Source organism: Elgaria multicarinata, chromosome 3, assembly GCF_023053635.1.
Source record: "Elgaria multicarinata webbii isolate HBS135686 ecotype San Diego chromosome 3, rElgMul1.1.pri, whole genome shotgun sequence".
Taxonomy (NCBI): domain Eukaryota; kingdom Metazoa; phylum Chordata; class Lepidosauria; order Squamata; family Anguidae; genus Elgaria; species Elgaria multicarinata.
Window position 1 is genome coordinate 122213446 of NC_086173.1, and position 24498 is coordinate 122237943.

Sequence of the window (24498 nt, forward strand, 5' to 3'; positions counted from 1 at the left end):
ACCAGGAATTAATAGACAAGCAATGCCTGGACTAGGAAATACAAGGGAAATAGGAGAAGGCAAAACTTCTGATTTCTCAGAGTGAAAGACAGCAATCCACCAACAAAGCAGTCTGAAAATTTCCCCCAACAAGAAACGAACAATCATAAACTTCTATAGGTCCTCTGTGTTCTTTTGGCGCAGGTGCATAGAGCGAAAGTAATTATCATAGAGCGAAAGTAATTATCCCGATTGCAGCCGAGAATGAAGAAGGTGGTTATCAAAGTCAGGGTGTTGCTGTCTTTGGTGATGTGATTTGAGACTGCCACTAGGTGGTGCCATCAGCACATATGAAGGAAGACCGCAGACATTATCTGTTACCTATGGCAAAGGAATGGGAAATACGAATAGAGGGGTTCCTTGCTTTTGTAGCTGGCATAACCATCTGAGTTATATCATAGCTCACAAGCAAATCACCAGTAATATCTGCCAGTAATTGTTTAACATCGAAGAATGACTTTAGAGGATGCTTTCAGACGAGATTTTTATTGGATAATTGTCCTGTCCCAAATACAGATTTTTTTTCCCAGGGAGTGGGGGTGGAAGGCAGCAAACAGTTTGCAACTCTTGAGTTCTCCCACTGTTTCTTCCATCTTTTTTCATTCTATAAAATAATGTGCTCATGAGGAGGAGACAGAATAGGTGCTCAATGTGTTTTGTTTAGTAGTGCTAGGAGCCATCCATCTGGAAGTACCCGAAGTGTCAAAAAGTCCTTCTGCGGAAACTCAAGATTGACACACAAAAAGAAAAGGGGGGAAAAAACCACCAATCCCAGATGCTTCACAAAACATACCACTTGGAGAGGAGCGACTTTTGTTTGTTTGGGGGGGATTAATGAAAGTTAGAAAATGGTGGGGGGATGTCATCCTTCCCAAAAAAAGAAAAATGTGAAGGTCGGAACAAGGCAAGCTATCCAGGGAATTGGATAGACGTTTGAGGAACCTCCACCAATCCTGAACTGATAAAGCAGGGGTGAGCCACTTTTTTTCTGTCAAGGGCCACATTTGCTCGTGGGTAAACTGTTGGGAGGGAGGGGGGAACGTCAACAAGGGAGTGGGGCCAAACCCAGAGGTGGGCAGTACCAGAGTCAAAAGTGGGTGGGTCACCCCATCCCCTTTCTGGCACCTACTTTTCCCCCTCTTACATCTCATGCAGCAGGATGCCAGAGAAGGGACAAATCAAGCTTGTCAGAGATGTAAGCTGGGCTTTGGGGAACTGGACTGAGAGCGGCAGTAAAAGACTTGCAAATGGATATGTTTGAGTGTTGGTATGAGGTGCATCATGACCTATGTGATTTGACAGGAAAAGAAAAGGGAGAGAGGCAACAAGCAGCTATATGGTACATGAAAAAGAACCCAGCATCTTCTGCATTCCAGATTGGAAACTCTTAGTATCAAAATACACATTACGTTAAGCCAGCCTAACCCCAACCTACATCCTGCCACCACAGGCCATAGGTCCTTTTCTGTGGTGGCACCCTGATTGTGGAACTCTCTCCCCAAAAAGGTTAGACTGGCCCCTTTTTTGTTTCATTTTAGGCAGGATGTTTAAAACATTTTACGTCCTGCGTAAAACGAACTTCGGAGTGATTTTAACTATATTCACTCCACTCTCCATTGTTATAAGATTGCTTTTTTCCTATTCTTACGTTTTTCACGCGTGATGTTTTAAGGTTGGTTTTTGTATGTGTGATATTTAAAGATTTCTAAATTGGTTTAATGTTCTAAATTGTAAATCGCTTTGGGGCTGAAATGGGAAGCGTGAAGAGGTGAAAATTGGCTGCCTGGCCATATGCAAGTGGACGTACTTTCTGCTAGTGCAAGTGGTGGGCAACTTCAGGACCAGAGGCCATTTTCACACACACACACACACACACACACACACACACCTCTGCAGGCTGCACTCCTACTGCTGCTGCTCTGCAGAATTTGAAATTTCACAGCAAAAAAAAAAAGCCACCAATTTGCTGCCAATTTTTGGTGGCAAATTGCTATGGATTGTGGCAATAGGCAAATTTAGCTTGAAATGTGTTGCCCACCCCTGCACTAGTGTAAAGCTTCCATTGCATACAACCCATTATCTACATACATCTATATATCTACATAGTCTACATTATCTACATTATCTTATTCTCCCTGCTTCCGGCATATAAAATGCTAGCTCGCCTGGCCAACGAGTTACATCTGGTGTCAACATGTCCTACTAGAGTAACAGCTTGTCTCGCAATCCTATAACTTTTAAATAAAAACCTGCATCTGCCCAGAAGTAATCATTCAGATTGAATATTTTGATGCCTGAAAAGGATTTGCTCCTTCAGAGGCAAAAGGACTCCCTTGTGATTTAGCTATCTCGTTTGCAGACCCGTCTGTCAATATGACAGGACATGGTGATGTATAGGCACTGTAAATGAGCACTTGTCAAGTGCTTTTCAAATTATTTGTCTATTAACTGCAACAGTGATTTTTGACATTTCAGAGTTATGGTGAGTGGGGAGTGGGCAGCTCATTCAAACCCTCTGCTACTTCTTGGGATCATAACAGAAGTTTGGCTCTTATGGCTTTTCTGGACACACATTTCAAAAGCCTTGAATCTTCTAGAGCGCCATTTGCCAAGCTTTCCATTCTATGCTGCTTTGAAAGAAATACACTGAGGGCAGTAGAGGCTGGTGGCTCTGATGTCAGTGGAAGGGGGTTCAGAGAAGGGCAACGAGAATAATCAGGGGTCTGGAAACAAGCCCTATGACGAGAGACTGAAAGAACTGGGCATGTTTCTCCTGGAAAAGAGAAGACTCAAGGGAGACATGATAGCATGCTTTAAGTACTTGAAAGTTTGTCACACAGAAGAGGGCTAACATCTCTTCTCAATCATCCAAGAGTGCAGGACAAGGAATAATGGACTCAAGTTACAGGAAGCTAGATTCCAGCTGGACATCAGGAAAAACTTCCTGACAGAGCAGTACGACAATGGAACCAGTTACCTAAGGAGGTTGTGGGCTCCCCCACACTAGAGGCATATTCAAGAGGCAGCTGGACAACCATCTGTCAGGGATGCTTTAAGATGGATTCCTGCATTGAGCAGGGGGTTGGATTCCATGGCTCTTCCAACTCTACTATTCTATGATTCTATGGTGAATCCGCTTCAGGTTTCAGTCAGAAGTATGGTTCCAGTCAGAAACTCTGCTTAAGACCTTGGGTAGCTCCTTTAGAGATCTGAGTGGTTCTGTCTGAAACCTGGACTGGATTCACCTCCCCACTGACATCGGATCCAGCCGCCTCCACTGTTTGATGGCTCTGGTGTGGAGCCCCCACGTAGCTTGGGAGAAATTCAGGCTCACTTCGTTCCCTCAGCCCAAGAGCCCAGTCCCAGACGTGCAGCCAGGGCTCACAGGGCAGACGTGCTGGGACTTTTTGATTCGCAGGGGCACTGACATCATCTGCCACACACACACCTAGACTTCCCTGTTCCCTCCAAGCTTAGGTGCAATTCTCACAGTAGCTGTGGGGAGGATTTCCCCAGCAACAATATATTGTTGTGAGCTGTCCCTGTTGCAATGCAAAGTATTCTGGGGTGGCTTGGTTTCAAATGGGCAATTAAGACCCATTCGCTTTACAAAAGACCTGCTCCTGGTGGAGATGACAACTGCTAGAACTGATTAGTTGATATGGACCAATGCAGCTTCATGACGTTTTGGACTCCCCTTGGGGGCGTGGTTAGGGGGACTGCCATGATGAGTGCCTGCATTTCAAAATTTACCACTACACCCCTGGCTACGGTCCATTTGTGGAAGGTGTCATGGGAGAGTCTAGGGCAGCTGTTCTCAACCTGGCACCTTCCAGATGTTTTGGAGTGCAATTCCCAACATCCCCTGCCAGCATGGCCAATGGGGTGAGGATTCTATCTCTAAACCAGTGCTGAACCTTGTATGGGACTATGTTGTGCTGGAAACTTTAGGAGTGTGGACTGCAGTCACAGGCCTTAGCTAGACCTAAGGTTTATCCCAGGATCATCCCGGGGTCATCCCTGTTCATGTAAATGACACACAGGATATCCTGGGAGCAGGCAGGGACTATCCCGGGATGATCCTGGGATGATCCTGGGATGATCCTGGGATAAACCTTAGGTCTAGCTAAAGCCACAATCCAAGGGCCTCCTTGAGCGCCATACCAGCTGCCTTGGGTGCCCTCTTGGTGGGAAGGTAGAAGAGAAAATTAAGGATGAAATCCTATGCATATTAGGCAGAAAAAAGTCCAACAACTTCCAGCATTCCCCAGCCAGCCATGTTTTATCAACACTGACCTAATCTACACCATGCAGATATTGCACTATGAAAGTGGTATGAAAGCAGTATAAGGAGGCGGGATCTTCACTACTACTTTATAGTGGTATTGAAGTGCACTGACAACTGTTGGGGCCCATTGGCACATATACCACTTTCATACCACAATATCCTGTTTGGTGTAGATTAGGCCACTACTGGCTCTCCAGGGTTTCAGGCAGGATTCTTTCCTTGCTCTCCCTGGAGATGCCAGGAATTGAACCTGGGACTTTCTGCCTGCAAAGCAGGTGTTCTACCACCGAACTATGATCCCTCCCTATTCTCTGAACCAGCAGATTAGATGAAGCAGGAAGGGATTGGGGGGGGGGGGGCACTGTACTTTGGCTTTCAACTGAGTTCAATGGAAGCACTTTAACTTACCCCCACCTTTCACTGGTCATGCCAGCATAGGGGTCAGGAGCAAGATCTGAGAGAGTTTGGGATTTGTACAAAGTGCACTCTTCACCCAATATACATCCCATTGTGGGCTCCTCCACCCATGGTGGCAATATTGCTGCGATACCATTCTCCCAAGGCATTCCTCAAGAGATGTCGCCGGCAGAGTCTCCAAGCTGCTATCTTCCCAAGATCCTCTAACCCAGGGAGACCTCTACCAAACTCTAAAGTGCTCCACTTGGCAGAGCCTGCCGAAGACATTTCTCTTCCTCAGGAAGAGCAGCAAATGGATCCACCACCCACCACCGCTCAAGGTACATAGTACTCAAGGCAAAGCAAGTTTCCTCGGCACTTCAAGCAGAAATCCCACAGCCACCTTGTGCCTTCCCTGGCAGTCAAACTGCAATAACATTAAACTAAAGTACTAACAATTTGCTGCCATTTCATGACACCCCACATCAATGCCTGAGGTATAGGGTTGTTCTGTTCTGTAATTGCGATATTTCCTATAATTGAAGCTGCTTTTTGTTAGTTGGAGCTGACAAACCACAGAGCTCCTCCTTTGCATTTTGTTCCATAAAAACATGGCACTCTATTGTTGAACAGTAACTGGACATGAAATTCTCTTAGATGTCAGGGAATTCTCCAGAAACACATCCACTGTACATATGCTGCTTTCCCCAGTACTGAAAATTATAAGGATTCATGCAGAGGTCCATGGGAACAGTTGTGCCCCATGGGGACTTCACAGCCACTAGGTTAGAAATTCTGTGAGGGTCTTCACATAAGGCTTTTATCATGCACTATTGATTGTTCATTCACTGAAGTTTGCAGCTCCTTTTCACGAAGTCATCTATTTCCAGTGCCTCTCCTGTCATTTTTAAGCTTTATTCCACCATTTTTTAAATCGCCAGAAATGCAGTAATAAATATAAACCACCATCAAAGAGGTGGTGTATTTTTGGAATGCTGCAATATCACAGCGCCATCTATTGGCTGTATAAATGGAACATATGGACCAAAGGATAGGGCCAAAATACGAGGGGAAGTGTGTGTATTGTACCGATTGTAATCTCACACAGACTCTGGAAGAAGCCCTGGTATGGGGGTGGGATTTTTGCTTCCATGTAGAAAAGCCCTGTATTTCATAATACTCTGCTGTGGTCTTGTTTAGAAAGTTTCCTGGGTTTAGAGAAAACCCTACCAATGTGACAACAATGTGCACCTGAAGGCTCAAAATTCAAAGATATCTTTAAAAACCTTGTCACAGTAACAACTTTTTAAATGCACAGTTTTGGGGAAAAGCCCCGTGGTCGCTGCAAGTTTGCTGCTGTGTTGTGTAACCAATTCAGCACCGCTGCACAGCCGCCTTGGGGTAAATAGGATGTATAGACAGCCCTCCGGACTTGGGCTGGACAGCCCTTCAAACAGAGGATGCCTTCAAATGGAGGACAGTCCACTGGCAGCCCTTCAAAAAGAGGATTGTCCTCTGTAGAAGAGGACACCTGGCCTGGCGGCTCAACACTTGCGTCCCGGAGGCTCTATGGGCATAAATGTACCCATGTAGGGCATTGTAGGGGTGTGTTCAGGACAGGTTTGGATCCAGAGGATCCAAAGGCCACTTGTTCTCCTGACACATCCACAAGTCAGGCCTGAAACTATACAATAGTTTCCAGACAATAGGAAAGGAAATTAAAACAAAAAAACCTGCAGCATCACAGTTGCAGGGTGGGAACAGTTAATCCTCATTGCAGGACAACAAGGAGAAAAAGAAGAAAACCACTGCTCCCTGACACCTCGCACCCTGGCCACAGCAAGCTGGCAAGGCCATGGATGTGGTCAACGCTCAGCTGCAGATTCCCCTGACACATAAAATTGCCCTGTTGAACTGCAATCCCTAGTACCCGCTCACACTTACTAGGGAGTACATCCCACTGAACACAGTGGGACTTACTTCCAAGTAAACATGCATATGGTTGCACTATTAATCACTGAAATGGAAACTTTAGGATTGATTGGTTGGTATTCCTACTGAACTCCTTCAGATGCTGAGTCATTAAAAATAATAATAAAGGGTTACTGAGTGCCGCACATCCCTAAAGAAGGTGCAGCACATGGTAATTATAATGATTTAACATAGGGCTGGGCACTTCCAATGGCATCTTCTTGTGTGGGCTACACAATTTCTGTGATGAGCTCGGATCCAAATGAATTGCAAGAGGTGCTAATTATACAGCTATTTATACATTTATTAACCAAATTTGGTGGGGTGGGGGTGGGGAATCAAGTCTGGAGAAAATTGTAAAGGTCATAGTGAGGAAATCTAACTATTTTATGCTTCATTTGTTGGCATTACTGAAAAAAGAAACATTTTTTGGAAACAAACTTCTTGACTTCCCCCAACTATGTCTTCCAGTTGAGTTGGTTCTATGTCCTTTCTATGCCATAATATCCTTTATATAAGAACATAAGAAGAGCCCTGCTGGATCAGACCAAGGGTTCATCCCGACCAGCATTCTGTTCACACAGTGGCCAACCAGCTGCCCATAGGAAGCCCACAAGCAGGACATGTGTACAACTGCACCTTCCTGCCCATGTTCCCCAGCAGGTGATGTACTTAGGTATATTGCCTCTGATACTGGAGGTAGCATGTGAAGTGGGGAGGGGAGTCTCAAAGATATAGAATCATAGAATAGCAGAGTTGGAAGGGGCCTATAAGGCCATCAAGTCCAACCCCCTGCTCAATGCAGGAATCCACCCTAAAGCATCCCTGACAGATGGTTGTCCAGCTGCCTCTTGAATGCCTCTAGTGTGGGAGAGCCCACAACCTCCCTAGGTAACTGATTCCATTGTCGCACTGCTCTAACAGTCAGGAAGTTTTTCCTGATGTCCAGCCGGAATCTGGCTTCCTTTAACTTGAGCCCGTTATTCCGTGTCCTGCACTCTGGGAGGATCGAGAAGAGATCCTGGCCCTCCTCTGTGTGACAACCTTTTAAGTATTTGAAGAGTGCTATCATGTCTCCCCTCAATCTTTTCTTCTCCAGGCTAAACATGCCCAGTTCTTTCACTCTCTCTTCATAGGGCTTTGTTTCCAGACCCCTGATCATCCTGGTTTGCCCTCCTCTGAACACGCTCCAGCTTGTCTGCATCCTTCTTGAATTGTGGAGCCCAGAACTGGATGCAATAATCTAGATGAGGCCTAATAATCTAGAGAGGAACCAGTACCTCACGTGATTTGGAAGCTATACTTCTATTAATGCAGCCCAAAATAGCATTTGCCTTTCTTGCAGCCATATTGCACTGTTGGCTCATATTCAGCTTGCGATCTACAACAATTCCAAGATCCTTCTCGTTTGTAGTATTGCTGAGCCAAGTATCCCCCATCTTGTAACTGTGCCTTTGGTTTCTATTTCCTAAATGTAGAACTTGGCATTTATCCCTATTAAATTTCATCCTGTTGTTTTCAGCCCAGCACTCCAGCCTATCAAGATCACTTTGAAGTTTGTTTCTGTCTTCCAGGGTATTAGCTATCCCACCCAATTTTGTGTCATCTGCAAATTTGATAAGCATTCCCTGCACCTCATCCAAATCATTAATAAAAATGTTGAAGAGCACTGGGCCCAGGACTGAGCCCTGCGGTAGCCCACTCGTTGCCTCTCCCCAGTTTGAGAAGGTTCCATTGATAAGTACTCTTTGAGTCCGATTCTGTAGCCAACTGTGAATCCACCTAATAGTTGTTCCATCTAGCCCACTTTTAGCTAGTTTGTTAATCAGAATGTCATGTGGTACTTTGTCAAAAGCTTTGCTGAAGTCAAGATATATGACGTCCACAGCATTCCCACGGTCCACAAGGGAGGTTACCTTATCAAAAAATGAGATCAAATTTGTCTGACAGGACTTGTTCTTGACAAACCCATGTTGGCTTCTAGTGATCACCGCATTGATTTCAAGGTGTTTACAGATTGACTTCTTTATAATCTGCTCCAGAATTTTCCCAGGGATGGATGTCAGACTGACTGGTCTGTAGTTCCCAGGTTCCTCCTTTTTTCCCTTTTTGAAGATAGGGACAACGTTAGTAACCCCTATATAATAGATGGTTTAGTCCCGTGGGGCAGAATCCTCACTCAGAGCGAGGGCTAAGAGAGAGAGAAAATAATTCAAAAAGTTTGTTTTGCTTGAGAAGCTGAATGATAGAAATGGATTTATGATTATAGGCTCTTATCACCTTGTATAAGGTAAACTGAACTGATATTTCTTATAGCAGAATTTCAAGGCGATGGGGAATCATTTTGTACCTTTGATATTTGTTATATTTCTATTACCAGTTGATTACCCACAAACACAGTTCATTGAGAAAAATCAAATCTAATGAACGGTTTAACTCAACTTTGGGTCACTTTTAACTGTAGGTGTCTCTTAATCCCTTCATGATTTGTTTACAGACTATACAATACGTTACTGGCATATCATTGTACTTTGGCATGCTCCTGTGTTTATAAACGTGTACAGAGATTTTTAAATGTTATTTTGTTAGATTTAACTGCTAGAGACTTCCTTTTTGAGCAATAACTAAACTTTGACTGGGTCACTTTTAACTGTAGGTGTCTCTCAATCACTTCATGATTTCTTTACAGGCTGTATGTCTCTGGCATATCATTGTACTTCAGCCTGCACCTGTGGTTTCAAGGACTTTTTTGTTTTGATATTTCATTTGGCTCCAATTTGCAATTAATTATGTTTCTTTATTTATACTTGACATTTTTTTAATATTTAAAATAAAACTTTATAGTACATTGTTATAGAAGTTAGCCTAATTCTTTTTTAAAAAATCCTTATGGACATAAACTCCAAAATTTGAATTATTTGAATTATATGGACAACTCCAGGCACTCTTGAATGAAACGGATTATCTAGATCCATTTCAATCGGGTTTCAGGCCTGGTTTTGGAATGGAAACTGCCTTGGTCGCCCTGTGGGATGACCTCTGTCGGGAGAGAGACGGGGGAATGTGACCCTGTTGGTTCTCCTGGACCTCTCAGCGGCCTTTGATACCATCGACCATGGTATCCTTCTGGATAGGTTGTCTGAGCTGGGAGTTGGAGGTACTGCATTGCAGTGGTTCCGCTCCTACTTGGATGGCCGATTCCAGAAGGTGGTGCTGGGGGGTTATTGCTCCGTGCCGTGGCTCCTAAGCCATGGGGTTCCACAGGGCTCTATTTTATCCCTTATGCTGTTTAACATATACATGAAGCCGCTGGGGGAGGTTATCCGGAGATGTGGACTGAGGTGTCATCAATATGCGGATGATACCCAGCTCTACTTTTCCTTTTCATCAAACCCAGTTGAGGCAGTGACTGTTCTGAACCAGTGCCTGGGCACGGTAATGGACTGGATGAGGGCTAACAAACTGAGACTCAATCCAGACAAGACAGAGGTACTGTTAGCGGGTGGTTCATCTGTCCGGTAAGGTGATGTTTGCCCTGTCCTGGATGGGTTGCACTCTCCCTAAAGGATCGGGTCCATAGTTTGGAGGTGCTCTTGGATCCAGAACTGTCACTTGAGGCACAGGTGAACTCAGTGGCAAAGAGCATCTTTCATCAGCTTAGGTTGATATACCAACTACGCCCTTATCTGGACAGAGATAGCCTAGCTACAGTTATCCATGCTCTGATAACCTCTCGTTTGGATTACTGCAATGCGTTATACGTGGGGCTGCCTTTGAAAATGGTCCGGAAGCTTCAGCTGGTACAAAACAGGGCAGCCCGTTTACTAACAGGGACTGGTCGGCGAGATCACATTACGCCAGTCCATTTACAACTTCATTGGCTGCCAGTCCAGGTCCGGGCCCGATTCAAAGTGCTGGTATTGAAGTTTAAAGCCCTAAACGGTTTGGGGCCAGGTTATTTGAAGGAACACCTCCTCCCATATGTACCTGCCCGGACCTTAAGATCATCTACAGGGGCCCTTCTCCGTGAGCCCCTGCCAAAGGAAGTGAGGCAGGTGGCTACCAGAAGGAGGGCCTTCTCCACTGTGGCACCCCGGTTGTGGAATGAGCTCCCCAGAGAGGTCCACCTGGCGCCTACACTGTACTCCTTTCGTCGCCATCTGAAGACCTTTTTATTCACTCAGTATTTTAACACTTAATTTTAACTTAAATTTAATTTTTACTGTTTTAACTCTGTATTTTAATCTTATATCAATTTTGCTGCGTGGTTTTATCCTGGTTGTGCTTTTTATACTGTATTTTGTATTTGTGCTTTTAACCTGTTGGTTGTTTTATGATGGTTTTAATTTTTGTGAACCGCCCAGAGAGCTTCGGCTATTGGGCGGTATAAAAATGTAATAAATAAATAAATAAATAGTGAAAACTGTTGTTTTTCTAAGTATCTGTGGCCATGTCTACACCTATGGGTGTAGACTCTAGAGGGAGGGAGGGGGAGGATCGCAGACTTACTGGCTTCCACGATCCTCCCTGGGCATCTTGACGGCCCGGAAGGATGTTGCAGCCGCCATTTTAAAAAAAAAATAAGAAGAGTGCACTTGCGCTCCTCTGGAAAAGCGAGTTTTTTAAAAAATGACCCCCTCCCCCCCGATGGGCATGAACTGCCCCTGTGCAGTTCCGTGCCCATTTCAAGTGCCCGGCTACTCGTGGGGAGGACGGGAGGACCCAGGAGCAGCGGCCACAAGGCCCGCACTCCACAGGATGGCCCTAAAACCATGGAAAAGTTGGGTTTTCCATGTTCCCCTATATCCTGGGGAAAGTCCGTGGTCGTCCTGGGTTGTCCCCGGGATCCCCTGTGCATCATTTGGATGCACAGGGATGATCCAGGGACTACCCCAGGATATAGGGCTGGTGTAGACATGCCCTGTGTGTCAAGAGCTTTCCAATGAAGTGTGTTTCATGAGAAGTCAGTCAAAAAGGGATGACCTACAAATTCCTGACTTTGAATTATATATATAAGATTATTGCAGGGATAATACCTTGAACTACAGTGTATAAGTTACTAATTGTGGACTGTTCTATGGTCTAACGTTAAGATATCTACAAAAGGGTTACTGAAGTATCCAGCATCTTGAATGAACCAAAGGCACTCTGGGACTGGCCCACGGCAGAGATGCAAGCAAGGACTCCATATTTTTGTTTGGACTCAGAAGGCCCAATTGTTGCATTTATTTGTACTGGGAAATTGTTTCATGTTTTGTATAATTCTTATTAAAGATGTGTGTGTTCAATTATATCTTTGCACATTTTATTTTAATTAAGCCCCGTAGGACCCGCTCAAGTAGAGATTATATATTGTGAGAGCAGTGGAAACTACTTTCTTTGACCCTCTCCCATCCTTCTTTTTCGCTACCTCTTCCTGGCAACACTGAGATTGGACCCAGTGGCCTTTCCACTCCTCAGAGGTGCACTTGAGCTGGAGGGGCTCCAAACGTGGCCAGCCAGATATTTTGGGGAAGCTTACAAGCAACAGCCATCCTGTGGAAACATGTCTAAGATGTCTTAGCTTCCTTGCACCAGGCTGATCTCCAAGTATTTGTAACCAGTGGACATTGGAAGAGCTGAATTTGTGCATTTTCCAATCAGCCCTGTGTGGACGCATCTTACTTCTAGAACATGTAGGATCTCTCCACTCAAGACAGTTTCTAGCTTCCAAAATGGCACTTTTTATTTAACAGCATGTGGATCTTCTTTCTGGTAAGATCCAGTAGGATTTTCAATAGAGTTCCACCAGTGGGACCTGCAACAAAATGTAGCAGGAGAGTGTTCCTGTTCAGGGTTCTAGGTAGCCAGCCAGGTCCTCTTCTAGGATACTCCATTCCATTCCCTCTCCCTCCTGTTTTTCTGTGTCCACTCCCACCCCACACAATCAGCTAGCATACTGTCACCACTGAGCATGCTCAGTTCTTATTGGACTGTTTTGATTTCCCTCCTTCTTTAGCATGCAATCCTATGCATGTTAACAGAGGCTGGCTGGGGGATGCTGGGAGTTGTAGGACTTCCGTGTGGCGCAGAGTGGTAAGCGGTAGTTACTGCAGCCAAAACTCTCCCCACGGCCTGTTTGATCCCAGTGGAAGCTGGTTCTCAGGCAGCTGGCTCAGGTTGACTCAGCCTTCCAGCCTTCCGAGGTCGGTAAAATGAGTACCCAGCTAGCTGGGGGAAAGGTAACTGTGACTGGGGAAGGCAATGGCAAACCACCCCGCTACAAAGTTTGCCAAGAAAACGTCAGCGAAAGCAGGCGTCCCTCTAGGAGTCAGCAATTACTCAAGTGCTTTGCAGGAGAGGTTCCTTTCCTTTTTCCTTAGCATGCAATCCTATGCATGTTAACAGAGGCTGGCTGGGGGATGCTGGGAGTTATAGGACTCCCCCCCCCAGCCTGTTGATACCTCCCTCTTGTGCATGGGTAGTCCTGTTTTGGCTAAATAAAGCTCAATACACAGAGAATGAGTTTAGATAATTAGTATATATGGTACCAGCAATTGGAGACAACATTCAGATTGCTTGTTTCTCTTTGTTGTTATCCCTTTGTCCATCCATTGTGAATTCTTTTTCATTTGTTTTATTATCTGCTTACTGCCCATCACAGTATTAAAATCTACTCCTAATTCAAGTACCCTGAGAGAAATGGGTGCCCTCTTTTGAAACACTGGCTGAGTTCCAGGCATGAGTACATGACCTAAACTTCAGAGTATGAAGTAGCTAGCGATTACTCATGTATCTGTTTTCAGCTAGATTTAAGGATACATGGACTAAGGAAGCAGGTTACTTTATGAGAGCCAGTGTGGTGTACTGGTTAGAGTGTTGGACCAGGAGTCAGGAGATCCGGGTTCTACTCTTCACTTAGCCATTAAAGCTCACTGGGTGCATTTTTGGGCCAGTCACAGACACTCAGGCCAACCTACCTCACAGGGTTTTTGGTGTGAGGATAAAAGGGAGTGGGGGAATATTATGTATGTTGCCTTGGGTTCCTAACAGAGGGAGGAAAGGCGGGATATAAATAAATAAATAAATAAATAAATAAATAAATAAATAAAATAATGTATCAAAATCAACAGACACTGCAAGGCTGACTCTTGAGGGTTATACTTATAACACTTTAAATCAGGGGTACAGAATCTTAGATCTGGGCTGTCACACATCCCAAACAAACAAACCCTTTAATCTCCATTTAATGATCAACCCTCCCCTGCCTGAAGGAGTCTTTTGAAAGGGAGTTTAGTTATACATCAGGGGTTGGATCCAGATTTGGGCATGAGCAATTGCACTGGTGGAAGTGGACTTCCTTATTCCCTCCCTCCCCGGGCAGCCCCTCCAGCCCCCTGAAAATGCTACATAGGGAGCCAAAAGACCCTGATGAATGGGGTGAGCTGTGATGTGGGGATCAGGCAGAGAGACATTCCATGAGCAGAGTCCTTTCTCTTGGGGGGGAAGTCCCTTCCTCTCACAGTAGGCAGCTTCTAGATCCAACTTCCGTTCATTATGTTCCTATAATGTTTATGTTGTGGTCCATAGACATTCCATGCAGATTTACCTGGCTTTGACATTAGCATTCACCAAAGAAATAACACATTTATTTAGTTATAACTTTCTGTTGCTTCATTCCGTTCTTTTTTCAAGATAGAAAAAAATAGCTGGTTGCAGCTTGTCATACCATCATGCTCGACAGGGGGCGAAAAGCTGTACATATTGAAATTTCTCTTCTAGACGCCTGTAAAAGGAATGTGTCTCTTTCCTTCTATTGCATCTCACAGAAACCTCTTACCAAGTTGCACAAAAGGTGCCAGGTACTGTTTTTATAAGGGCAGACATAGGATTCTTTTTCTGTAGTCTGAGTTGAGGTACACACCCTGGTCCTTAAAGGTGGGGTGGGGAACCCTTGGCCAGAGGTCCATGTGCAGCTCTCAGACTAATTTAATGTGTCCCAAATTTCATACAGCCAGGGCCGGCCCCACCATTAGACAGAATGAGGCAACTGCCTCAGGCAGCAGATGCTGAGGGGCAGTAGTGGCTGCTCCCACTAAGTCTCCAGCTCTTCCCCTCGTTTGGACGACAGAGTTGCATATGCCACACAACAACAATTTCCCCTAAATCAGCCTTTCTCAACCTGGGGCGCTCCAGATGTGTTGGACTGCATCTCCCAGAATGCCCCAGCCAGCAGAGCTGGCTGGGGCATTCTGGGAGTTGTAGTCCAACATATCTGGAGCGCCTCAGGTTGAGAAAGGCTGCCCTAAATCCTCTAAACTAGCCTGTTGCCTACAGAAGATGCTGTACCATTGCCAGTGTTGAAATAAGATAAACCCCCAATCCAATCAGCTTCTGTCCATAGACTGGAGATTGGCGCCATCTTGTCCTCCACCTCAGGCAGAAAAATGTCTTGGGCTTGCCCTGCATACAGCTCATAGAAATGGGGTGATGCAGAGAGATGGAGTAGCAGGGAGGGGAGAATGGGGAGCACACAGGGAGAGCTACATAACCCTGCAATGTTGCGATCCCTGCCCACTTTTGGCTCTGACCCTACCCATTTGGGGTTCTGTTTCTACCCTCTGCTGGCATGTGCCCCCTCTGCCACAGATTGGCCCTAAGGGAATGCAAACCTCAACACAGAAATGGACTTCAAAGGCTTGGACCCAAGAGCCAAAGTTTACTATGAAACTGCCCAAAGAGGATGCTATTTGGTTGATTTACGTTGCATTCTGCTTTTTATTGATCTCACACAAGCAGAAGGTTTCAAAAGAGACTCTGCTGTTTCTACACAATGCTGCCTTCCACACAGATAATAAATGAGTGCTATATGCGAACATGTAGTTACCACCATACACAAGTTTTGACTAGAAAAATATTGGTTTTCCCCACCTCCACATGTTGAGTTGTTGCTGTTGTTTCTTTTTAAATTCAAGAGGACACTGGCCATTTAGCACATTATTTATTTGCTTTTGTACAATCAAAAAGGACAACTGATTTGGGGACACTGTTAATGATGGTTAATGACTGGTTAAACACCTTTCACCTACAGCAAGTGAAGACATCTCTTTTGGGGCTGACAGGCCAAGATTTCCGTATTTTAAACTCAAATCCACATAATGAAACAAAGTGGTCTGCTTGCTGTAGTTCAACATTATTATTGTTAGCAATCATTGTTTTGAAATAAAGTGAGGCACGGATTCCAAGTCAGCTGACTGAAACCTGGGCAGTACTGGGACTCTTGGCTGTGGATTTTCCAAGCAAAATCTTGCACTACAATGAATCACTTGCAAGGCAAAAGATAGCAGCAAATGTCTGGTTTGCTAAAATCAGCATGTCCAATTCACTATGTGCATCAGCCCTCTTCATTAGCAGGATGGCAGCCTGGTCCACTGTTATTCACAATCCCCTATTAGCAAGACAGTTTTTAAATAGCTTTGCCCTATGGGGAATAGCTAATGCAGCCTTCTCCAGCCTGGTGCCCTCCAGGTGTGTGGGACTACCACTCCCATCATTTTAGTGGCTGGGGGGTGAAGGGAGTGGTAGCCCATTGCATCTGGAGGGCAGGAGGTTGGGGAAAGCTGAGCTAGAGGCCCCACATAAAATGTTCCAGGAGACATGGTTGCATGGACTCCATGAGGATATTGATGGAATAACTATATATAACTGTAATGACGGAAATAACAATAGCAGCCATAAGTCTTCCCCTACTCACTGCACTGCTGTTACTCATACTAGTGGATCTGCCACTTGGAATGTGATGGGCTTGGCTCCATTTCTGCTCATTCCCCATAAAACTTAAGAGTGCTGGGTGCAGTTCCCAGTTGAGCAAGCCGCCCTGCCTGGCCTTGATCATCCACAGTGCAGGCAGCAGCAACAGTGCTTGGACCAGCATGGTCCTTGCTGCCTGCGTGGCAGGAGTTGTGCCCAAAGCCCATAAAAAAGGAGGCATCTTTAAAAAGAAAAGCCATTTTGTTCACTTCATAAGCAAGCTCCAAACAGGAGATTACAAGAAGCCGCCATTTACAAAACAGTCATCGTTTTGTCTTCATTCCAGCTTTTTCTTTTTTTCCTCTTCTGAAAGTCTCCGGCAACTGAGATGGTCCAGATGTTAACCTTGCCATGGTGATCAACATAGTTATTGTGAGTTTCCAACCCACCCACCCCTAATGTTGATAACAGCTCATGGTGCTTACCAACTGGAGGTGAGGAAATTCATGATCTTGTGGCTCCATATAGTGTAACAAGTTGTTCTAAACCAGCCTTCCACAACCTGGTGCCATCCAGATGTCTTGGCCCTAATCTACACCAAGCAGGGTATTGCACTATGAAAACGGTACATAAAAGGTAGGAGCCACACTACTGCTTTATAGCGGTATTGAAGTGCACTAACAACTGTTGGGGCCCAATAACACATATCATATAACACTTTCATACCACTTTCACAGTGTAATATCCTGCTTGGTGAAGATTAGGCCTTGGACTACAATCCTTTCAACCCCAGGTTGGTTTAGAACAATACAGCCAGAGAGGTGTGGTGATGCTGGTGATCTCCATGGTGGGTATACCCTCTAAAACTGGCTCTTTGTTTAGGCCTCATGGAGAAGAAGCAAGAGAAATACTCTGATGGAATTGTGAGAGAGCCTGTCCACATGGTGGATTTGAAGGGTAGACATGTGTGACAAGTAATGTGGTGAGCATCCAACCTCTGAATTCCCACATGTCTCCATGGCTTCATCCTGTGCCGGTCCCTTACCTTACCCATCTATCATGCAGGTGGTAGCCATAGTGGATGGCATGGAACCGATAGGCCATGCCATTTGTATGGCAAGAGCCATGCTTGAAGCCCTCCCACCGACCCGCCCTTTGTCCATTTCACACACTTCCATTTTACTGAGGGTGGGAGAAGCTTCCACATGGACTGAGCCGACAATAGCTTTGTTGGAAGCACTTACCATCCCCCGGGATTAAGACTATAGACTCTAATACAGCAACGAATCTGTGGCTGATTCTGGCATCCTATTTCTCTACCGGGAGCCACATAGGCCCTGTTCAGGAGATACCTTAAACCACGGCTTTAACCACGGTTAATAAGGTAAACAATTGGCATTCACCATGGTTAAAGTCATGGTTTAAGGTGTCTTCTAAACAGGGCCATAGTGGGAAATGGCTGGGGAAAAAATGTAAACTTAAAGACAGACACATATCTTTGTAGTGGGAGAATATTCAGGCAGGGGTATGAAGCATGCTATTAGCAAATCTCTTTGGAGCTGGACTATCAAGACTCATATCTGACTATTCTCACATTATGACAACACCCATCTTTAGATATTTTCATCTCATGAATCTCTTTCGCTCAATTTGTGTCAGTAGAGAAAAGAAATGTCACAATCATCCTTCATGAATGTGCTTCATTTTAAGCAGGTGGATGAGCCAGGTAATGTACCCCTCAAGGAGACCACTGATGTTAATGCATTGCTAAGTCTGGACCATGGCCCACCAGGAAGGAACATACTGTAAAGAATTACTGGCAGAGTAGGTCAGCAAGCAGAGAGTCAAAAGGGAAAATGAGTGGAACTTTGAATAGATTGGGGATCATTCAAAGGAATGTAAACAATGAACAAACACAAACACACACAGGCCGTTTCTCACTCCTCGGCCTCCACCTCCTCATCCAATGAAGACCTTCTCCCAGGATGTTGCTGCTTCTCATCTTTGCTCACATTATCTAGCAACTCCAAAAGCAAGCTGCTTTTGCTGCATTCGAAGGAATCCTGAGGGTCACAGGGAACACTGTAGTCTGGACTCTCTGATGCCAGGAGCCTCTTGCCTGGATGCTGTCGCTTCTCCAAGATCTGCTCACCCTCATCTATCTCATCATCCCAACTTCGCTTGCCAGGATGTTGCCGTTTGCTGTAACCCAGATACCTCTTGCCAGGATGTTGCCTTTTAGATAATTCATTCAGAGATGCTAGCTGACTGCTAGGGATGTCAAGGTATTGTTCCCAAAGGGACCTTCTGCCTGGATGTTGCCTCTTCTGCTGTTCTGAGTAGTGATCAAATTGGTCATCTTCCTCTCTTTTCCCAGGATGCTGTCTCTTCTCTAGATCATTTAAAGATCTCTTCCCTGGATGCTGCCTTTTGGAGATCCAGTCCAGCTGAGAACCACCTGGCTCTGTCCAAAAAATGTGCAGCATTAATACACCCTAGAGATTACATTATTACTGTAATGTAGTAATAATCTACACTGCTGCTTTAAACAAGTAGTACTGTGGACAAGGCAAGGGGAATATGTGTGTGTGTGTGTGTGTGTGTGTGTGTGTGTGTGTGTGTGTGTGTGTGTATGAGTTTCTGAATTGATTGGTAGATGTTAGAACACTGGTAGGCAATGCGATAGAGAATCAATGCACTCCCAGACATTTTTTTGGTGCCTGCCAAGGTGCCCTATCCCTCCCACTTTTTAAAAATTAACACGTTTTGCTGTTTGTATCGGTGTCAAAAAGTGTGGGTTCAAAGGAATTCTTTAGCGGTTTGGGTAGGGTGACCAAATTTGGTAAACCAAAAAAGAGGATGCCCAGTGAAGGAGGGGTTAGCAGGAAAGAGGCTTTCTGGGGCCTCCGGAAAGAGGCTTTCTGGGGCCTCCAGAAAGCGCATCATTCCCCCCCTGCCATGCTAATGGTGGCCTTAAAGGGGAAAGCATGTCATTCTAAGACATCTTAGAAAATTACAGAAAATCCCCCCCCCCGATACCAAGGATAGAAAAAAAAACAGGACAAATATGGGGAAATCCTGACAGTTGGTCACTCTAGTTGGTGCTGAGCCCCCACCTCTGCCTTGCACTCCGTTTTGGTGATAGCTTACTTGTCCTTGCAGCCATTTTTGGTGGGGCCCAGGAGAGTTTCTTAAATTGACAAATGTTCCCATGGGCCCAAAAGATTGCATAATCCTGTGTTAGAATAGTGGTTCCCAATGCTGAGTCCCCAGGTATTGTTGGAATTCAATACATCAGGGTGGGCAACTTGTAGTCCTACAACTCCCATCAGCTCTAGCCAGCACAGCCAATTGTATAGTGATGTCCAATCACTATTTTAATTCTATTCTGAGTTAATAGTGGAAGCAGAGTGCATCAACTCCATGAAGAGTCCTAGTGTGGAAGCACCTTTTCTCTCATTTGTGTCAGATCTTTATTTGCAAACTCTGGTTCTTTAGGGTGGACCATATGGAAAGGATGACAGGGCTCCTCCTGTATCTTTAAGAGTTATATAAAAAATAATTTCAGCAGATGTCATTTGTATGCATGCAGCACCTGATGAAATTTCCTCTTCATCACAACAGTTAAAGCAATCTTTAGTCAAAAGGGCTCCTGCAGCTTTAACTGTTGTGGTGAAGAGGGAATTCCACCAGAGAATATGCATGGTTTTTTTGTTGAAGTCAATGAAATTATGGGCTTTTCTACATGAAGTTTTTAACTGCACCTTTTCTGAGGCTTCTGCATCCAGATTCTTTATGGGATTAAGATCAGCTCCTTTACACATTGTGTTTTCTAGAGTTTTTCTCTGTCTTTCTATATGTTTCATTATACAACTACTAGGTGGCACAATGGTGTAGTGGAATTATGCAATTATACAAGATTTCTATGGTGTTTTAGAGGCCATTCAGAAAAATGAATCACACTTTCTTTAGGGGGAAAAAAACCTGTGACACTGATTGCAAAGCACAGGATTGCAAATCCAACATCATTTAAATGACTCACAGGCAGGATCTACACTACTGCTTTAAAATGCTTTATAACAGTAGTGACAACTGTTGGGGCCCAGGACACACTCCATAGGCAGTTTTCAAACCATTTTCAAAGTGTCGTATCCTGCTTTGTGTAGATCTGGCCACAAACTATATTGAGTGAGCAGTCACGAGTGCACAGTCAGAGCATCATGTAGAAAGGCTCTGAGTCCTTAAATTTGTAAAATATTTACTGCATAATAGACTTAAGAACATAAGAAGTGCCCTGATGCTGGATCAGACCAACGGTCCATCTAGTCCAGCACTCTGTTCACACAGTGGCCAACCAACCATTGGCCAGGGATGAACAAGCAGGACATGGTGCAACAGCACCCTCCCACCCAGGTTCCCCAGCAACTGGTGCACACAGGCTTACTACCTCGAATACTGGAGATAGCACACAACCATCAGGGATAGTAACCATTGATAGCCTTCACCTCCAGGAATTTATCCAATCCCCTTGTAAAGCCATCCAATTTGGTGGCCGTCACTACAAGTTGTGGTAGTGAGTTCCATAGTTTAACTATGAGCTGTGTGGAGAAGCACTTCCTTTTATTTGTCCTGAATCTCCCACGAATCAGCTTCATGGGATGACGCAAGGTTCTAATATTTTGAGAGAGGGAGAAAAATGTCTCCCTACCCACATTCTCCATACCATGCATAATTTTGTATACCTCTATCATGTCTTCCTTTTGTAAACTTATAAAAATGCTTGATAAACATGCAAGAAAGCTTTCTGAATGGTAGGTTCACAATACACCTTGGCAGAGAGCAAAAAATGCATAACATCTAAAAATTATAAAGTAGAAAAGTTTTGGTTTTTCCTAGAAGTAATGAAAACACTTACCAAAATGAAGGTAAACTGTCCTTGTTCAAAGGGTCCTATCCTTAAATTCCTCCTGTTCTTAAGACAAGCTGTCATTCTCTAATGGAGGCTGTCACTGTCATGTCACAAATTAAAAATACCCCCCCCCAAAAAAAATTCCTGGTGTGAGCACATCTCAAGGGGGTCTCTAGGGGGAGCAGTGCACCATTTGCCCCACCCTGGCTCCATGGGTGCTCTCATTTCTTTTTTCAAAAAGGATTGTTTGCTCTTGGAGATGGAAAGGTGAGAAAATGGTGGAAAGGTGAGAAACTGTGGGCATTGGCAAGACCGGCCTTTCCATGAGACAGAGTAGGGCAGTTGCCTCAAGCAGTGGATGCTGAACAATGGGGAGTGGAAGCAAGGTGTTGGAGGACAGAGCTGGGTGAATCAAGTAACCTGCCCTGCACCTAACCTAACCTGTTGCCCTCAGGTGTAATGAAGGATGTAGCCTATCACTTGCCAGTGTGACACTTACCAGTGTCAATTGGCTTCTGTACCTTGAATGTGGGGGGTATCATAGAATCAGAATAGCAGAGTTGGAAGGGGCCTATAAGGCCATCGAGTCCAACCCCCTGCTAAATGCAGGAATCCACCCTAAAGAATACTTGACAGACGGTTGTCCAGCTGCCTCTTGTATACCTCTAGTGTGGGAGAGCCCACAACCTCCCTAGGTAACTGGTTCCATTGTACTGCTCTAACAGTCAGGAAGTTTTTCCTGATGTCCAGCTGGAATCTGGTTTCCTGTAACTTGAGCGCATTATTCCATGTCCTGCACTCTGGGATGATCGAGCAGAGATCTTCTGGCCCTTTAATTCAGGCAGCAAAATGTTTTGGGCTGACTGAGCACCAGACCCTAAGTTATGGCAAGAAACCTCTGAGACCTACAGGGGGGGGAAGCCTCTGTTGTCCTTGCAGATTGTCAAGCAGAAAGTGCCTACAATTTTCTAACTTGCTGAGCTGCTGAGGATATATTTCAAGAGGATATATTTGAAAAGTTGTAATCAGAAGCAAGCGACCCATAATTAAGTTACAGAACTAGAAATGATCAGTCCTTCACTGGAAGTGTTTATCCAGTGGCCAGATGGCCATCTTTCGGGGATGTTCTAGTTGTATCCTGCGTGGTAGATCCTGCATTGGACCAGATGACTTCCAAGATCTCTTCCAGCTGTATAATTCTATGATTTTCATACACAGATTAACCCATGTGCTTTAAGGAGCAATGGAGGCTATGTTATACCATGTCAGACAAGTGATCTATCTAGCCTAATATTGGCTACCCTGATTGGAGACAACCGTTCAGGGGTTCAGATACAAGTCTTTCCCAGCCCCTACCTGGAGATGTCGGGGACTGAACCCGAGACCTTTTGATTGTAATATGCCCTTAATGAAAGTAGTAGTGAAGACGGTGTCTTTTGCTAGAGAGCCCAGTCCAATATTGAACTCAGAGGGGAAAGGATGCAAAACTTGCTTTAAGGAATAACAGCTGGGATTTGACCATCTCAGCAAACAGCAATTGAGAGAGGTGTCTCTTGTATACTAACAGCTGTCATTAATTTCCCTGACCTTTGAGGCAAAAAGGGGGAGACCTAAATAAATACAATGGCTCAATCCTATGCATGTTTAGATAGAAAAATGTCCTACAACTCCCAGCCTTCCCCAGCCAGACTCTTTCCCCCCAGCCCCACCTGGAGTCACAATTACCTTTGTTGGAATCCTCATTGTCATCTTCTACCTTCTTGAAGATAGACCTCAAGATGATACTTTCCGCCCTTTGGACAATGTCGTCTAGGTGACTCTTGTCCTCATTCTCACCTCCCTCTGGGAATGGCTGCCCCAGGTTGACACAGACACTGGTGAAAGCCAGGGAGAAGAACAGCAGGAGCAGTGGGGGCGATGTCATTGTAGGACTGAAGGTCCTGTGGGCAAAACAGGGTGGCAGAGAATGGAACAAATATACGGTAATAAATGCAACACTCCTAATAATGCAGAGAAACATGCCCAGGAGCCAAGTGGAAGCTCTTCTGCTGTTATCCACTTCTGCTGAAGTTACCCAGGGAAATGATTACTTGTCGCTTTTAATTTTCTGGAAGCACTCAGTTTGCATGAAGATCTTCAAATGAATTGGAATGTTTGCCTTTGAGCATAGCTGAAGGCTCAGTCAGTATAAAAATACGTGCTGGTGTTGTTTCCACATCATTTAATTATGTATCTATCTATTGATCAATCAAGAGATGAATGGCTACTTGTACTGATCTGAAGCTTTTTAGTTTCCAAAGATCTAATATTTTTGAAGTTGCATTTCAAGACACCAAGTCAGATTTTGTTTCATACTGCACATATTGTGAGTAACAAAAACCAAACATGCATGTGTATAAATACAGCACCTGCATTAAGGCTCACATAAAATGTATTCCATTCTTTAATGGCTGTTTTAAATCAGTACAGATTTATTCAACTTCCATGAAAATCAAACTATATTTAGTGTTTTTACTGAGAAGTTTCTAAAGCTCTCAGGACATTTTAAAATGAAAGAAACACACCTTTCATCAAAGTTTAACTTTATTTATTTATTTATTTATTTTATTACATTTATATACCGCCCCCCAGCCGAAGCTCTCTGGGCGGTTTACAACAATTAAAAATAGTAAACATTAAAAGTACACAAAAATTTTAAAAAACATAAAAACAGTATAAAAACAACAACAGTATCCATTTAAAACAACATTTAACTTTCATTAAATGCTATATTTTTAGGCTGAGAATAGCAACATAATTGTACATTCTTTTAATATAATGCCATATATATCCTGATCTGGTATAAGGCAAGTGAGCAACTATAAATTTTAAGGCATCTATTTCCATCAAATCAATCTGGAGATATTTTGCTGATTAGTAATTGGAGTTCACCTCCTTATAATGGGATGCCTTGCTAAAGGAAATGCACACCTTCTGGTTTAAATGTTGACAAAGCAATCACTCCAATTCAAAATAGGCAATTCCCTCGCAATAAATAGCAGGATTTTCTAACCACCAAGAACAGAGTAACTAAATAGCAGCTCTATATTTGCATGTAGACTTGTGAGCTGTTGCTTTAGTCTTTATTCTTTATAAGAAGGGGAAACTTCAATGCAGGTAACCTGGC

The 24498-nt window shown here is 44.3% G+C and overlaps 1 protein-coding gene across 1 annotated transcript; it reads right to left on the minus strand.

Moving 5' to 3' along the window:
* Positions 1-18360: 18360 nt before the first annotated feature.
* On the minus strand, positions 18361-23256 carry TRH (thyrotropin releasing hormone). Its single transcript, XM_063123399.1, has 2 exons — positions 23058-23256; positions 18361-18887 (listed from the first exon to the last, which is right to left on the minus strand). Exons 1-2 carry the CDS (start codon positions 23254-23256, stop codon positions 18361-18363), a joined length of 726 nt encoding a protein of 241 aa, XP_062979469.1.
* Positions 23257-24498: the final 1242 nt, after the last annotated feature.